Here is a 19,077-nt window from a genome sequence, read left to right as displayed (position 1 = left end):
TGTAGACAGAAAACTATGGAAACTAAACACGTGTGTCTATGGCTGGAACAATGCTTCCAGGATATGGTATTTTTCAGTGAAATCTGTTTTACTGAAATAAATTGTGTTCAACTGAAAGCATATCTCACAATGTTATATTGGTATTATAAAAGGAAACTTTCAGACATCTTTATGGTGATTTCTTATGAGGTGGCACTGCCGAATTTGAGAAATATCTTATTAAGAGTATGGAACTTAAATTGGGACTCAGTTTTTGAGGCTATTAAAGATATTTGTTCAGGTATTAGGCAGAGTAGATCTGGAATAACTTTAAATCAACAATCCTATTTAGAGAGTTGCTTCCATCCTGGTTCATCATGCTAAGTCATCACAGAGAGATTATGTTTTATCTAAAGAAGAGACAGAGCAAATACAAAACCTGGTTGAACTTTTTGGGCACTCGGACTGGACCAAATGCTAGTTTTGATGTATTGGAGTTAAGTACCATGATGAAACACTCTAAAGTAGAGAATCTTATAAGGATAAGTTAAACATTTAAAAAATATTAAATCTGGAGAAATGCATACTTAAGTTTCCATCCTTATGTGACCCAAAGAACATGAAGCTAGTCAATTTTAGTGATGCTTCACATATTAATCTTCTTGGTGGGTATTCTAGTGTAGCTTGTTTCATAAAATTTCTTATGGGTGAGAATGGGAAATTGTGTCCTTTAGCTTGAAAAGCTAAGAAAATAAATAGGGTTGTTAAGAGTGCTTTAGCTGCTGAAACACTAGCTCGAGTAGGGGCAGTGGATATGGGATTCTATTCATCAAAAGTTCTGAGATTCTGTATAATAAGTATACTGAAGATAGGAGACCCATTGAATATTGTGCTGATAATCATTCATTGTACATTAATATACAATCTACGAAAAGCATGAGTAAGTCAAGGTTACATATTGAATTTGCTGGCTTGAAGCAAATGTTGGAGAGAAAGTAAATCTCTAACATTAAATGGGTTTACTTGTGTTGCCATAGCCTCCAGGGTTATGGGCCAAGCGCTGGAAAATGGGATTAGTGTAGTCAGATCTTTGTTGACCGGCGTGGACATGATGGGCTGAATGGCCACCTCCTGTGCTGTAAATGTCTACGAATCTATGGGTTGATGTAAGTCATCAACTGCCTGATTGTTTTACAAAAAGAAATACATGTAGGGGTCCCAAAAGATGAGTGTTTTGCAATGTAATGCTTTGTACAGAAATTGAGGTTTTTGATTTAATTTGTTTTTAAATGTTAGTTGTGCATATTAACTCTTTTTTATTTAAAGGGAGAGAAAGGAATCTGTTAAGTGCATACCAATAGTATTTAATTGTATGCAAGTGGTGGGCATGGATTGGGGGTTCACTTGTGCTCCATATAAATAAGCGCAGTAAAACTGTGGTCATTAGGTTATGGGTGTATGCTTCCTATGTATAATTGTGTAAATAAATATAGAAGTGTGTAAAGATTTGCTCCAGTTCTGTCCTTCACTAAGTGGCTTTTTGGAATAGAACAATCACATAAACTGCAGTGAAATAAATTAGAAGATAACCTGTTTTATTGATGTTGCTTGAGGTATTGTTGGCCAGGTCACCTGAGGAATTCCCCTGCTCGTTGAATTATGCCATGAGATCTTTTACATCTATAAGGGCGGAGGGGGGCATGGTTTGACAGTGCACCTGCAACAATTTCAGCCTTGATTGTGTGCTCAAGTTTCTGGGGCTTGAACCTTTAACCTTCAGAACTTGGAGATGAGTACAACCAAGGCTGACAGTTCAAAAATAAGAAAATATCTAGCCAAACTAAAGTAAAAAGGAGAAGCAATGGTAATGCAACTGATCAGTGGCAAGTCTACTTTTCTGCATCCGCTGATCCTGTTTCAATAATCTGGGGAAATAAAACTATTCCAATTCGTGGAATGTAAGACTTTTCAATATTAGTTCTGAAATGCTGATTTTGTTACATTGGAATCTTTTTTTTCAGACAAGCATGGTATCTGTGGAAGGGCTTTCTAAGTTGGTGGACCCTTCCCAATTGACTGAAGAGTTTGATGGTACACTGGAGTATAATCATGATGAATGGATTGAGCTTCGACTGGCCTTGGAAGAATTCATTAGCAGTGCTGTGCATCTGTTGTCCAGACTAGAAGACCTGCAGGAGATGTTGGCCAGGAAGGAGTTTCCCCTGGATGTTGAAGGTTCTAGAAAATTAATTGATGAACACACACAACTGAAGAAAAAAGTCATCAAAGCCCCTGTGGAGGAACTGGACCATGAGGGTCAAAGGTTGCTGCAGTGTATAAGGTGCAGTGATGGTTTTTCTGGAAAGAACTGCATATCTGGCAGTGCAGATTTTCAAAGCGTTGTGCCAAAGATCACCAGTCTGCTGGATAAACTACACTCAACTAGACAGCACTTGCATCAGATGTGGCATGTTAGGAAACTGAAGCTAGATCAATGCTTCCAACTTCGTCTCTTTGAGCAAGATGCAGAAAAGGTAAGGCTTCATCTGCATAGTATTTAACCTGATGTGTTTGCTATAAGTTTATGACAAATTTACTTGATCCTGCAAGTCTTTCTTTCATACAATATCTAACACTGTTCTCCACCATTCTTCAAGCATGGTAGCGAAGGACTCCCAGGAATCACATGTATTTGATTTTCTGATCTGAATGGACAACAAATGATACTTTACATTGAGTGTTAACACAAATTAAATGGGATGAAATTTTCATTCCCTTTTCAACTTTTATTATGAATTTATTCAATATTGTTTGGAATTTTCATTAACCCATGAATTACCATTTGGAAGTTGAATTAGCAGTTTCCAAAATGCTTTGTTTATTTAAATAAAACTTACAGGGTTGCAGTATATGTATTTCGTATGGCTGGGGAAGCAGTTATAGTTCAATATTGAGGTTAACAATCCATTCAACAGCTTCAGCTGACGCAATGTAAACAGTTGTGATATCACCTGGAATGAATCTCTCAGGGCAGGAGTTCAGTACATGGGCGGTGATCTGATTTGGATGACCATGATCACAATTCGAGCTGTTCCTCATGTTTCACTTGTGGAGCAAGTAGCCACACCTTCCCTGGCCCATCCTCAAGTCGTCGAGGGTTGTCCAAATTTTCCATGGAAAATTGAAACCTGGGACTTCACCACTCGAGTTGCTTACCAGGTCACGGTTGATGATGTTTGCACTCAATCAAGAGATGCACCATCGAGAGGTGGGGCTGTCCTCAGTTTGTAGCGTGTGAAGTGTGTTTCAGTAGGGACTATGGGATTTCATTCTTGTGGTCCTCTGTCAATGGGAGTGCTTTGTTAGCTGTCAGCTGATAGTTTTCTTTGAGGAGGATGTTTTCCCTGTGGAAATCAGGAGGTTTAATATGTCTTGTTTTCCCCATAGTAATCTGTGTGCCAGATCAATTCACTGTACTCTATGCAATCAGCTAGATTCAGGTGTTTTGTTAACTCCAAACAATGCCTGCATTTGTTTCACTCCCACCTCCTGACCACAAACAGATATTGAAAAACTCAGAACAGCTTCTACAGCTGTCAGAGGTTGCTGGGCTCAGCTTTCTCTGAAGAGAAGCCCCTCCAGTAAGATTGCTCTCAATTCCAGAACATCCCCAGATTTAATGCACCATATCTTTGAGAACCTCTGGTTACAGACTGAGTGGCTTATCTTCATCACACAACCAACCTGTTCTAGCTTTCCAAGACACTGTTACAAGTAGTCACACATTTAAAACTAAATCCCTGCTTTTAATTGTTGGTGATGATCCTTCTTTACTTTTACTGCACACTGTTGTTTTACACATTGGTAAAGGCTGTCAGGGATTGAGAGCTGTATTTAAGAAGTGACCCAGAGATCTTGAGGAGTGGATCAGAGCAAATAGATTTCAAGGAAATTCTAAATCATTCTATATGTACTTTGATTAAAAGTTAAAGAAAAGGCTGCTTTTTAAAAAAAGATTTTGAGGTGTGAATATTTCTGTCACTAATTACCCATTCTTAGTTTCCCTAAGAAGGTGGTGCTGATGAGCTGGCTTCTTGAGCAGCAGTGGCGTTGACAAAACTAATAGCTTTTTAGGCAATTTCAGTTAACCACTTTGGGGTGGTATAGGCCACACCTGGTATGGGCAACAGGTTTTCTTCCCTAAAAAATGTTAGTAAACCAGTGGGTTTTAATGACAGCCTTATAGTTTCAAGATCTTTTCAGCTTTTACTTCTTTTAAACTACCTTTCTTATTTCCAAATTTTTTAACCAAATTTAAATTCTCAGGATGATTAACTCAGATTAATCGATTATTAATACTGCAACCTTATCAATACACTGCCATAATCAGTAATGCTGTAAGTTGTGGATAACATGGGGCTTATTAAATGTAATTAATTTTTATTGAATACTGTTCGGAGAAACTTGGATGCACATGTTAACCATTAGCTCAATCTGATATCCCTGGATTTAATGATGGCATTGAATAGATATTAAACTAAAATGTCATTGAGCTTTAGTTCCATTATCAAACATTTTTTTCCTGAATCGCTAACATGACACAGCTTAATAACAATAGTCCTCAAAGAATTTCTATGATCCTCAACAATAAGTGTGTCTTCTATATTTCTCGTTAACATTATAATGTAGTCAGAATTGAAAATAAAAAACAAAACCAATCATTTTGTTCCACTTTTCCAGGTAGAAGCTCAAGTCCCTAGTTCCCCTGATTTTGCTGATGATGCAAAGTATTCACTTTCTTGATTGTAATTTTGGGGGGGAATGAAAGGCTTGGCCACAGGCATTCACAAATCCCAATTAAATGGTATGTTCAGAAAAATGGGTGCAGTTCATTGCCTAGGTGAGGGTTCATCCTAACTGGCATATTATTCATACAATATAGATAGGGAGATGGTGGGAAAATGGACCTAGCTGTTTTGGAGCATCTTAAAACAAGGGCTGGGATTTTCCGGCCCTGCCCACTGCGGGACTGGAAATTCCCATCCGAAGTCAACAGACCTTTGGCTGGTCTGTTAAATTTTCTGTCCTGTCTGTGACGATTCCGCCACGGACTGGACTGGCTTGCTGTTGTTTCATTAAATGTTGAAAATCTAATTTTTGGTGTGCACATTTCTCTGTTTGTACATTCAACATCATTGGTTGAATCTTCCGGTTGGCGTGCGGGGGCGGGTCCGACACACTGACGTGGAAAATGACGCGTGCTGACGTCGGGCGTGTGTCCTGACATCTCGATATTCCGCTCGGCGGGCGCGCGTCAGAGGCGGCTGCGCACCTGCCGACATGTCAATGGCCTATTAAGGCCATTAAGAAAGTAATTAAACTAGTTAAGAATGCTGCCTGTTAAACCTTTAGGTTGGCGGGCAGGCAAAGAGCCCAAGTGGCCTTCGCGTTTTTCAGGAGAGCTCATCCATAGGCGGGATGAGGTTTCCGGAAGCTTTTATAAAATAAATAAATTTTCCAAACTTCACAAACATGTCCCAACTCACGTGACACTGTCACATGAGGGGACATGTTTAAGTAAATTTTTACTTCATTTATTAAAATGTTTTATAATCTATTCAATCTCTCCAGAGGCAGCTCCGTGTCTCAGGGTGATTGCTGCGCTCTTTTGCGTGCATGCACGAAAGAGCGCAGGCCCAGACTCTCCCTCCTCCCCCCATCCGCACAGGTAGCACTGAGCGCTACTGCTCGCGAATTATGCCTGGCGATCGGCTCCGCGCCCGCTCCCGCCCAGCCCGCCCACCATAGGAAAAATTCTCCTCCATATGTACTTTTATTTCTCTACATTTTTATATTTTTGTATAAACCTCTACATCATTAAAACACCTTGGGGTGAAATTGGTCCATGTCAACAGCACAAAATAGGCTTGTAGCAAATTGACAGCTGATGTTTCGCTGTGTCCAATCTTCTTTCCACTGAAGCTCACAGAACAGTAGTTCAAATTCTTTTTAGAAACTTGTTTCCTCATCTCACTGTCATTTTTACTTCATTTGGGATTAAAAATCTTGGCAATATTTTGCAAGTCAATGAAAACTAAAAACTGGCACAGTGTATAACAAGTTGCTGATTCCTGATGAGTCTTGTTTTGTGCTGCTTGCCTGTATAAGCTAATTTCCTCCCCACCCCTATCTGGGAATCTTGGCAATTACTACTGCACTACAAGTTGCAGCTAATAAACTTGGGAGGAGGGAATCCTTTTGACTTTTCCCACAGTGCTGCATGATTTAGGTCAGGAGAGCCAATTCATGAGGCTGCAAAATCTTGATGTCTAATGACACCATAAAGTTTATGCCTGTCACCAATATCCAAGAACCCATCTTTATATTTCTGCCTATGTGAAGCATGGGACACTTGTCTTTGGTGTCTCAGTTTCACTACATGGGGCAGTGACTGAGCTATGCCATCTAGAGCAGGCTGATTCACAGACAATTTCAAGGAGTTATTCCTGTAGTTATAAAGGTCACTAAGTATGAAGCTTCTGTGCAACAGGATCCTTCCAGACCACCATAGGGGACATGTGTTAAATAAGACAGTCTGCAACTCAGTCCTGTATAAAGCAAGTGATTGTTTCCCAGATGCAACACTACAGTCGCTTTCCCAGTGGAAAGGAGACACCAGCTGAAACATGCACAGAACTTTTACTGCCTATCAGGTTTCCCAGGGGTCCAGGGCATTGTAGATGAAACCCATGTGGCTGTATCAAGACTTCACACAGCAAACCAAATGCATATGTCAGCAAGAAAGGATATCACTCTGCAAATGAATCTTGATCTGCTTAATTGCTATTGATCCTTGACTGAGGCTACTGTAGTCTAGGTTTTCCACAGTCTGTGGCCAAGTAAATTTAGGGGAGTGGGTGGGTGCGGATAGGTTTTCAAAAGAATCTACTGGCATGAAACTGGTGTTGCAGATTGGCCATTCATAATAAAAAAACACCTGATTTCCATCCCCATTTCTATAATAGGCGTTTGATCCACAGTTCCAGTTATATGTTCAGACAGCAAATTGAAAATCTACCCAATGGATTTTATAAGACTGATGGCCAGGAAGACTTTGTGTTTCATTGGGTCTTAGTGCCAGCAGTCAATGTAACTCTGGAATTTCAGAATGCTCCTTGCTGACATATTTGCGTTATGCACGACAACATCACATGCATGTCATTATCACAAAGATATTCTAATCAAACTTATTTTATTACATGATATGCTTTGCATGTAGCTAATTTATTGTAGCTATTTGTACTTGTGCAGTGCAGATAGAATCACAGCATTAAAGATGGCCATTCAGCCCATCATGCCTGTTGGCCCTTTGGTAGAGGTATCCAATTAGTCCCACTCCTCTGCTCATTCTCCATAGCCCTGTAAACATTTCCTTCCACGCATTTATCCAATTTCCTTTTAAAAATTACTGTTGAATCTATATAACCTGATCTTTAGTAGACAGATTTTTCCCCTTCCCTGTTTTTGAACAGGAGCATAGTATTTGCAGTCCTCCAGACTTAGAATATTACCCCATATCTAAGGGGGATTGGAAGATTATGACCAGAGCGCATGACTTTTCTACTTTGAGGACCTCCAACCTTTTAAGTATATCCCCTTTATCTATTTTATCCTATCCATTATTGCTACTGCCTTCTCCTTTACTGGGACATTGGCAGCATCTTCTTCTGTAATGAAGACAGCTAGGCCTTCTGTTTTCACAACAAAATATCTTTTGGTCCTTAATCAAACCACCCTTTCATTGACTACCTTTATAAAAGTATGAAAAAGCCTTTGATATCATTTAGACTGGACTTTTGATATATAAAAACTTTTAAAACGTCCTTTAAAGGGTAAAGAGCATCTGTTTTATTTGCCCTTTTATAGTGCTGAAAGATGTTTTTGTTACACTGAAAAACCAACGACATAACCCCCACTGTGGTTTCATTGGTGTAAATGAAAAGTTTGAGTAGGAAGAGCAAAGAGTAAAACTCTGTTTCAACTGATGTCAGAATGAAGTAGATATTGGGACACATGCATGCTAATCCATTTCACCCAGGCACCCATCATCACTCCCCCATGTGCTATAGCGTTAGATCCCAACACCCACACTAGTAGGATGCCAGCACCGCCTCCTTTTCTCTTGCCTGCTGTTTTGTATCTGAGGATATAACTATTGCACAAATACATTGTTTTCTTTATAAAAATCATTTCTCAAAATTTGAAATTAGGGTGAATGGATTTTCTATTTAACAGTTAATCACAACAGCCTAATTCCCCTTGTGCTTCTGCAAACATAGTGGATACATTGGTGTCAGAAACCATAAGCTATGGTGTATTTTTCATTTACAAAGAGTCACCATTCTAATTGGCCCTCCCTAAGGAGTCGGTAGGGCTACCTGCCTGCAAGCAGCTGGTAGCCAATCAACGGGGTTAAATAGCTATTTGAGACCTATTGTCAAAGGCTGACTGGAATTTTCCAGGTGTTTCCAAGCAACCCGAGGTATCAGGGACTAGGCCAGCTGCCTGGGTGAGCAGGAGGGTGAAGGCAAAGTGCAGCATTCAGGCAGGATTTGAGGCCCCCCCCCGCCTGCCTGACCACAGCTGCATCGACAGGCTATGGTTTGATCCTCCTCCACAACAATGGTCCATCTCTGATTTCATTTTCAAATTCAAACATTTAAAATGTTGTAAAGAGGACAACTCAAAATGGAGATACACACTCTCTTACGTGAACTATAGGCTTCAACTCCTTTGGAGCTGGAGTGAATCCTATTGACCCCCAGTTTCCAGAGTCAGCCCGCCATCCTAATGGATGGCAAAACTGCTTTCTGGCCACAAATTGGTTAATTCGGGGACAATCACTGCAGGGTGACTGTTTCCCACATGGATTTGTAACACCGATTTGACCCCAGCATTGGGGTTCCTACCCAAACCCTGCTCTTCATGTTTTGATGCAAGATAGATAATAACAGGCTAAGCATATGCTGCCTTGGAATAGACTGTAAAACTTTATTGTATAAAAATAACTGGAGTATCTAATTCAAAGAAAATATTTACTGAATGTTTTTAATAGAAGTCATCCCTGTCTCATTTTCCTTAAATGTATGTAAGTGTAGGATCTGCATTAGGTTAGAATTGAAGGTTTGTTACTATAATTGGTGATTTTGCAGGTTACTTTTGCAGCAGCAAATTCAATTTACTTTAATATTAGTAAAAGTTGCATACCGGTTAGGTCAGTAGTTTGAGCTTTGGACTTGATCAGAGAGATCTAGCTTTGAATCCCAGTAGCATTCATTTAGCCTTTCATCCTTCATGAGTGAATAAAATGAGTACTGCACGTTTGAATGTGAGATCAGCCAAAAGCTGCAGGAGATTGTGCAGACTTGCCACATTGTCACTGCATAATGCTGTCTGTAACACCAGTTGATGCTCACATGTGTATAAATTTACAAAGCCTCAGTGCTCTATTTTGCAAGTCTGTCAGTAATCAAAATGCAATCACATAGTGCTTCAAATGTTAGTGCCATCTGTCTCACACACACAGTACAGGAACACCACTTTTGATCTCAAAAACCTGTTACGGTGGTGAGTGTATGAGTGTGTAAATGTTTTTTTATTGTTCTCGCTGTAAAATACAGAATGTATGACCAATGATCAATGTTTCTTTGGCTCACCTCAAGTTCAATTGTAATATTAATAAATACAAGTGATTTATGATAGTGTGTTTATGAAATAAAGCTTTATTGTAATATATTTATTTTATGGGCAATGTAACAATTTGTGAAAAGTGATCATATTTGCTTTTATATGTTTTCTTTGGCAATTTCTGCAATTCCCAGAAGTTTGCAGCATCATAAGAGAATGTTGGAATTTCATTCTTAAATTTAAAAAATGTATTATTAATGAAACACAACATGGTATCCCAAGACTAATGCATCTTCTGAATAATAATGATGAATGGTTTATGGATTGTAAACTAGAGCTAGTTCATAAGTTCAAGCAAGTCTGATTTCCCAGAGGAGAGATGTTAAGCCCTAGCTTATTAAAGCAGCCAGCTGGAATTAGTTCTGGCTGTTGGTGTACATTCTTTGAAAAGGTAAATGTTTCAAATGGCGCATAGATTTATTGTTGTGAGAAACAGAATTATTTCTCCAAAGAGATGCATTCATCTGGAGGAAAGAGGAGCAGGAGAATTGAACAGTTTTGCCCTTCAGTGTCCTGTAACTCCACTAAGTGCTGGAATGTTAGGTGCAATGTTTGCTGTTGGCAAAATTGTGCTCTCCTATGTTGACTTCCCTGCTGAAGATCTAATGCATCAGATGTTGAGTTAGACAGTGTGCAGCCTCCAAACTCACGGCCCCAGTAATCTCAGATTGGAGGCTACAAACAAAAATGAAAATTACAGACATTGGCAACATCACGATGTTGCAAATGAAGTTCAAAACAAGGACTTGCTCTCTGCTACTGTTTTTATATTAATATGGCTTTTATATTAATATAATTTGCAACTGTAAATCGTAGAAGTTTTTCACAGAAGGAAGCCTTTTTGGCCCATTGTGCTGATGCTTGTCACACATTGCAGCTATATACAGTAATCCAATGTCCTTACATTTTTTCTCTGTACCCCTGAACACTTCTCCTCGAGATTTCAAAACAAAGGTAATTAGAAACAGCAGGAAATGAAATAGTGTTGAAATAAATTAATGATAATTGTGACCTGAAAGGAAAGATTCAGGCCCAGATTTTTGCTCCCGGGTTGGATGCGTGGAGACAGGAGAATTCCCGGCTCTGTGAACCCTTTAAAAATGGCTGCCTGACCATTGGATTTTCAGTCTGGGGTGGGGGGGTTTGGGCTGGATTAGAAGTTGGGGCAGATGACCTGGGAAGAACTGAGGAGGCTGCCTGGTGCAGAGGTGGGCTGGGTGGAGGACCTGCCTCTGGGCTCCAGCACTGTGTCCAAAGTTTAAAAATAAAGATTCCTACAGGGAAACATCCCTCCAGCTCTCAGTAGCCCCCCCCCCAAAACACACTCACCATACCCTATCCATGCCGCCTCATGCCCTCACCCAGCCCCTGTAACCCCTAATACCCTCCATGCCAACCTATGCCTGCCACCAGCTTCCCCGGCTCTTTATAGCCCCATGATAATCTATGCCCCTCCAACCATCCCCCATGGCCCTTTATAGCCCCGTGCCAACTTATGCCAACCCATGTCCCACCCACCACCCTTTTCTCTTATACCTATTATGCCAACTCACCTATTGTCCACCATGGGGTAGACCTCAGGGCCCATGCAGAGATGAAATAAAGCAAAGTTCTAGAAAACAATGTTCTAAGTATCTGTTGCCGACCTCAGTGTATTGAAAAAAAACACTCTCATTCATAATAAACTATTTACTACATTTACATTCCTTGAACTAAATAAAGCCTTAAAACATCAAACATTTCTATTAAGTGTGCAATCCCTTACAACAAGCATTGGAATTCATAGTCCTACATCAAAGAGTCTATAACCACTTGTAGCTGTTAATCAAACTATGAAATAGCTGTGATTATGAATCCTAATGATATCAATCATGCAGCACTAATCCAGTAATGGAAGCCCTTAGGCTTACGTCAACAGACAGAGTGAAATGGCAAGCAATCTATTCTTTAACACTACAGACATTTTTTTTTCAAATATTTAAAGGGCAGGACTTTTAAAGGCCTCAATAGCTTGATATTTCCCTTTGACCGGTGCTTCTGACAGTTTTGACAGTTTCCTTTGGCAGGTGCTTTGACAGATGCTTCTGACAGTTTGGACAGTTCCCTTTGGCAGGTTGTCCATGAACAGCTTGGACTCTTTCTCATAAGTCATCAGCCCACCATCACCATAACTCCCCACCTTTCAATCCATTTTCTGTGTCTCATCATAACATCTACTTGGCCAAAATCCTGAAATAAAAGCCACCAACAAAAGCCTTCCCATAACTACTCTATCCAACAGCACATCCAATAATGCATACAAAACTGAACTATTCACCCTTTTGCATCCTTTTTGTGCCTTTCTTGTGGTTGCCTTTGCCTGTCTTATCCAGTGCTATCCTTTTGGCTGCAGCGTGGCTGGATGGAGGCTGTCAACTTTCACTGAGGTACTGAAGATGGTCTTGCAGGATGCCCTCAAGCAGCTCTGGGCCTTGAGAGTTTGGCTTTGGAATGCACTACCTCAGGATAGTCCGAGCTGTCTGGCAGCCAACAGCAAGGGCACAAGTGTTGTGGCAGTTGTGGGAGCATAAATCTTGTCATCCTGACAGCAGGTTTGTGCACTCCAGAGCCGCTGGCATTCACCCGAGGTGGCATCTCAGCAATCCTGGTAAACGGTTGAAGGACAGATTGCTGGGCTGGTATGAGACCTGCAAGCCCCTTTGAACACTGGTATCAACAGCCATGATGGCAGCAGTCTGTCTGCATCACAGCAAGCATGGATTTAATTATTTCTAATTGAGCTTCCACTGCAGCACTGAGACATTGGACTGAATTTTCAGGATGGTGAGGGCTCCAGCAGCCTCAATGTCATATTACACTCTAATGAATGTTGTTTAACATAAGGCGGGACTTCTGCCCCTCACTGAGGAGGAAGTCCCGCATTGGAGAGCTGCTGGCCAATCTGATTGGTCAAAACCCACCCCCACCGCCCATCAGAAAGGGGCTTCTGATGGAGGCACCCTCTCCCCTCCTTCCTGCCCGAGATCGAACTTACTTTATTTTTGCATTTCCCACCCTGAGCTGGCATCCGCCCGTTAGCCTAAAAATTAAGGCTGGGCGGGAAAAAGCTCTTAAGTGGCCATTAAGTGGCCATTTAAGGGCCTTAATTGGGGCAAGGGCAGGTTTCCAGTCCAATCCTGGACATTCCATCATAAAATTGCCACCAAGTTGAGGCGGACGGGAACCCAGAGGGAATCCCATCCATGCAATTTCACGCTCCCCCAGACCCCACCTCAGAACCCAGTGCGTGGAGGAGGGGGAGCGTAAAACTCTGGCCATTGAGTGGCTTCTGCCTATGCTTCAACAGAATCTGTGACATTGGCCACCAGATGCTACATTGAAGTTGGGTCTACAAGTGCTGTTGTGAAGGTGACAACCGTTTCAATGCTGGAAAAGGGCTCCAAGCTCTGCTTAATACATGTTCCATGTTAGAGCAGACTCCTCCATCATTCTTGATAATAAGAACAGACCATTTGGCAGGCCTGCCAATGCAGGAAGCATCTTCGTAAGCATGTGTGGTAAAGTGAGGTACCTTGTCCCTTTAAGAGAATGCAAGCATGCTGATCACATGACACCACTGATGAATCACTGTACAGTGCAGGCAACTGGGAACTGTAAGTCTGGTTCTAGAGGTTTCTGAGTGAGCATGTATGATCTGGTGCTCTGCCCTATGTCTCAATAAACCATCAAGGTTTATTCTTACATCAGTCCCTCCCCGTTATTGATTGCAAGCAGCCATTGATGAGAACATAGGAAGGCGTGCTGTTAGAGCTTGGTTGGCCAACGAGCTCATTTGCCTAAGACGTAAAAGTGGCGACGAGGAGAAAGAACAAAAGAAAGTAAATTTCAAGATGGGTGAGCAAAGCATTGGAAAGAGCATCTGTACTTATCTTATAAAATAGGTGACAACCGTCAATTGGAGCAGAAAGCAGTGCTGCAGTTTAAAATTAAACAAAAACCCTGCAGAATCGTGATCGTGGGGATCCTGCCAAAACTTGAAAAGAGACGAAACCCAGCAGAGAAAAGCCAACAGCTGCAGAGAGAGAGTTTTAAAAAATGGTGACTGCTCTTAAAGCAGCAATGCATTTAAACTGGTAAGTACATGAAAAATGGCTATGGGCAGAAAATTATAAGAGACCCCAGAGAGAGCGCAACTCTGCGATAAGCCAAACACCTAAATTCGTCATCACCTGGAAAGTCTATCAGAAGTGCAGTCCCCTTGCAGTCGTTCACGATACCGCAGTTCGGGCATGTCCATTCGACCACATTTCAGATGGCTGGACTCAGTATATCGAACGCCTGCCGTTCTTTTTTACCACTAATGACAACGCGGGGGAGAAGAAGAGGGCGATTCTTTTGTCCTCATGCGGGAGCAAAATATATGGGCTGATCCGCAGCCTTACATCACCTATCACCTCAGACTCAAAGACTTTCGACAAGTTAATAAAAAATTGTACAGAGCCACCTGAGACCAAAGCCCTTAGTTACTATGCAGCGCTCCAAGTTCAATTCAAGGAACAGGCTTCTGGAGGAGACAATAGCTGACTATGTGGCCGTTTTAAAGCCATTAACTGAACATTGCGAATTCGGAACGTCCATTAGTAATATGTTGAGAGACTGATGATATGCGAGATTGGAGATGATACTATCCAAAGGCGTTTGTTATCCGAACCTAGTCTAGACTTCAATAAGGCATTAGAATTAGCTATTGCGATGGAGAGTGCTGTTACAAATTCTGAAATTATAAAGGAGACACAAAATGGCGCCGCTCGCTGGTCGAGTGGGACAATCCAGCAACAAAAGACGCGAAAACTTCGGACTCCACAGAAAGACGGGAAAAGGTCCCGAGCCCCAGACCATTGAAAAACAATGGTACTGCAGTGAAAACCCACAAAATGAATGAGAGAAATACATCCAGGCCTCCAGTGAGCGAACAATAACTCAAACAAGTCGAGTACCTTTTCTGCCACTGCTATGGCCACATAAGGCGGCACTGCCTAGAAAGGCTAAAATAACACTATAAAGGCAGAAGGAAAAATCATGAAATATGCCTCATGGAAGAGCCAGGGGAAATAGAATCAGACATCCATTTGTTATATAACCTCAAAATGGGTAGAACATGATAGTAGTCATTACAGTTAACCAACAGCCCATTAAGATAGGGGAGCGACGCTATCCGTCATTGGAGAGCATACATTTAGATATCTAAGTGAAGGAACCCATCCTTTGAAGTTAGAAGTTTTGGACATAGAGCTGAGGACATACACGGGCGAAGAAATAAGACTGAAAGGGTTATGTCAAGTCTTGGCGACGTATGGAGATCAATCTGAAAGCTTGTTCTTGTTAGTGGTAGCTGGAGAGGGCCCCAACTTAATAGGCCGTAATTGGCTTGAAAAGATTAAATTGAAATGGGCCTAAATTTTTCAAATTACAACAAAAGGCTTACAGGAATTGTTGCAAAAGGATGCTTCCATTTTCAAAGATGAATTAGGAAGGATTCAAGGGCTACAGGCCAGGATCTAAGTAGACCCAAATGCAACCCCCAGATTTATAAGAGCCAAACCAGTTCCTTATGCTCTATGGGACAAAGTTGAAACTGAACTGGACAAACTGGGAAAATTGGGCACTCTATAACCAGTGCAATTTTCTGAGTGGCCGGCACTCAGCGTATCTGTACTGAAGCCGGACCAAAGCATACATTTATGCAGTGACTATAAGCTAACTGTCAATAAGGTGGCCAAACTTGATAGGTACCTGATACCCAAGATTGAGGAATTGTGTTCAAAGTTGGCAGGGTGCACCACATATTCGAAACTAGACATGAGGCTTGCCTACCAGCAGGTAGAGTTGGAAAAGGACTCTAGGGAATTTGTCACTATTAATACACACGTCTACCATTTGGGGGTCTCCTCGGCATGTGTTATTTTCCAAAGAACGATGGAAAGCTTGGAACAAGCGTTGCCCCATGTTATCGTTTGCTTGAATGACGTATTGGTCACGGGACTGACCGACGATGAACACCTAGCAAATCTAAAAGGTTTGAAGATCTAAAAGAGGTGCTCAAATGCTTTGCACTTGCAGGGGTATGTTTAAAATGAGAGAAGTGTCTGTTCCAAGCTAAGGAGGTAGTTTACTTGGGCCACATTGAAAAGGAAGGCTTACCTATTGTGCTCGACGTCCGGAAGATTAGTCAATATCTCTACGGTAACCATTTCCATATTATAACCGACCACAAGCCCCTACTGGTATTATTTGGATAAGATAAAGCGATACCACCTATCCTATCAGCTCGCATCCAGAGATGGGCACTAATATTAGCCGCCTACGAATACACTTTTGTTCACCGATCGGGAATTCAAATCGCACATGCCGACGCCCTAAGCCACCTTCCCCTGCCAGCTAATAAAGGGGAGGTTCTGATTCCCCAGGAACTGATCTAAGTGCTAAATTTTCTGGATTCCTCCCCTGTTCAGACCAGACAAATCCTGAGTGGACAAGCTGGGACCCGCTATTGTCTAATGTCCGGGAGCAGGTCTTGAATAGTTGGTCAGGTGAGTCTAAATCCAAGGAGATGAAGCCCTATTCTGATCGCAAATATGAACTCTCCTGCCAGGAAGGCATATTACTCTGGGGAGCAAGGACTATCGTGCCCCCAAGGGTGCGAAGACCTTTATTAGCCAAGCTACATAGCATTCACCCGGGCATTAGCAGAATGAAGGTGCTTGCACGCAGCTACTTGTGGTGGCCAGGCATGGACTTGGATATAGAAACCCTGGTCAAAAGCTGCCCTCAATTCCAGCAGGTGCAAAAGCTCCCCCCTTAGCTTCATTGCACCCATGGAAATGGCCAGGGTGGCCATGAGTGCACCTCCACGTCGATTACATGGGATCCTTCTTGGGCACAATGTTCGTTTTACTGATTAACTCCCACTCCAAATGGATGGATGCCTATGAAGTCTGGTCGCCCACGTCGGCTGCCACCGTTTGTGGCAGAGTTTTGCAGTGCATGGGTTGCTGGAGATCCTCGTGTCTGACAACGGGACCGCTTTTACCAGCGGGGAGTTCTGCAGGTTCACAACCCTTAACGGCATTACCCATATCAAAACCTTACCCTACCACCCAGCATCGAACGGCATGGCTGAGCGAGCAGTCCAAACCTTTAAATCCAGGATGAAAAAGATGGAAGAGGATTCCATCAGCATAGGCTTGTCCCGGTTCTTGTTTGCATACTAGACCATGCCACACACCTGCCTGACCCTTATCCAGCCGAATTTAGAGGGGAGGGTGGAGAACAGCCAAGAGGCACAGAAGACTGGGCACGATGGTCATGGTTGCGAAAGAACTTTCATGATAGGAGATGCGGTCCTCGTGAAGAACTTTGTAGATGGGCCCAATTGGCTGTTAGGTGAAGTGAGTGCAGTAACTGGACCCCTCTCCTATAATGTATCGGTAAATGGCCGAATAAGTAGAGACATGTGGATCATCTCCGCAAAAGAACACGTCCCACAAGAAGAAATGCAGTCTTCATTTACGCTTGAGTTTGTGTCACATGTAGGGGACAGGTCACACGATTTGGAAGTACCAGGGGGCCTCTGGGACCCGAAGGGGTCAGGGAGACAAACTTGCCAATTTCCACTGAGCAACCTAGTGGACAGCTGTCCCCTGAAAAAGAGGTCTCGGAAAAACCAGCCGAGATTGTTGAACTGAGATGCTCAACATGTCCGATAAAGCCTCCTGAGAGTCTCGACCTGTAAATAATTATTGTGTAAATAGTTAACGTGTTTCAAGCTTGTTAGCTGTACTTTTAAGTAAAGGGAGAGGGATGTGGTAAAGTGAGGTACCCTGTCCCTTTAAGAGAATATAAGTGTATTGATCACATGACAGCACTGACGAATCACTGTACAGCACAGGAAACTGGGAACTGTAATTCTGGTTCTGGAAGTTTCTGAGTGAGCGCGTATGACCTGGTGCTCTGCCCTATGTCTCAATAAACCATCACTGTTTATTCTTACATTGGTCTCTCTCCATTGTAGGTTGCAAGCAGCTATTGATGAGAACATAGGAAGGCGTGCAGTTAGAGTTCGGTTGGCCAACAAACTCATTTACCCAAGATATAAAAACATGCTCATCAGTGTTCTCCTGTTTCCCATCCCCTCAAAGTCCTCATCAGAGTCTGCTGCATCAGAACCTGTCTGCGGCCTCACCCTCCAGTGCTGTTAAAAGAACCACCATTTCACCTTAGCCTTGCTGTAATCACTCATGCCCGGATGACTCACCAGGTGCTTACCCTGACCCTATACTGTCCTCTAAGATTTGCGTAGTGTCAGTATCTGAGTTGGTGGCTGTAACTGTCAGATTAAGTGACAGTGTTTCTTCATCAGAGGTCTGATGCTGATTTCACCCTTCCTCTTAGGCTGCAGTAGCTGACCAGGAGGAAGTTCCTTTGTACCTGAAAACATAATTATAAAGGGGGAGAGTTGAGCTGGGGAAAGTGCATGGAGTGGAGAGCAAGAGGTCCATGGTCACAGCATCTGTACTTCATGCCAGATAGCTGGATGAAGGGGAGGTGGGATTTGAGAAGGGGCATAACTAATAATGAATGTTCTCAGCAATGCAGGATGTAACAGGCTCTGTCAGCCCCGTGATGCAGAGCACCGTTTGCTCCATAAGGCTCAGCTAATGCAGACGTACCTGACCTTCTCTGGTTCTGCTCCGCTCCCCATACTGTAAGTTATAGTGATTGTGTTTCAATGTGATTGGGTGATGTGCCTGCCATGGATGAATAGCCAGAGGTCTGGGGAAGCAGTGAGAAGTGGGTGTGAGGTTAGTCACATTGGAATGTGCGTGAAGTTGAACTGCAGTATCTGAATGCTAGGCCTGAGCCCTGATTGGAACAGATTGCTGATAGGTGAGTGAGCAAGTGAGTGATCAGCGTGAAAGGTTGGTGGTGTGGTGGGTAGGAGGAAGATGGACTCAGTGACCTTGATTACCCAGGTGAGATCATTGAACTTCATGTGGCACTGCAACAGGTCCTTGGGGTCAGACTCTGGGAATTGACCTCCTTGGCTACCTCCTCCCATTCCTTTCTGTTAGTTTGTCTTGAAGGTCTCCTGGTCCTCTATGGAACTTTCTCTTCCTTTCCAGCTCCTGTACTAAAGCCTCCAGTGCACATCAGAAATCTGGGGAGTCCTCTCCCTTACTTGGTACTTCATTTTCTGTGCCCCTCCTTTTACCCAATTCCACCACAGTCAACAGTAGCTCCTGTATAATGAGTGCAACTCCCCGTTAAGAGATGTAGGCTGGCTTTGCACAT

General features: G+C 42.5%; 1 protein-coding gene across 1 annotated transcript in view; it reads left to right on the top strand.

Annotated features, from left to right (window-relative positions):
* Nucleotides 1–19,077, top strand: part of kalrna (kalirin RhoGEF kinase a) — a 1,015,085-nt gene that overhangs the window by 449,598 nt on the left and 546,410 nt on the right. Inside the window, exon 5 of the mRNA XM_078552171.1 lies at nucleotides 2,001–2,513. Coding sequence (XP_078408297.1) covers nucleotides 2,001–2,513 — 513 coding nt within the window. The remainder of the gene's footprint in view (nucleotides 1–2,000; nucleotides 2,514–19,077) is intronic.

Source organism: Cetorhinus maximus, chromosome 11 (assembly GCF_964194155.1).
Source record: "Cetorhinus maximus chromosome 11, sCetMax3.hap1.1, whole genome shotgun sequence".
NCBI lineage: Eukaryota > Metazoa > Chordata > Chondrichthyes > Lamniformes > Cetorhinidae > Cetorhinus > Cetorhinus maximus.
The sequence above is the reverse complement of the archived record's forward strand: the minus strand, read 5'-3'. Positions and strand labels throughout refer to the sequence as shown.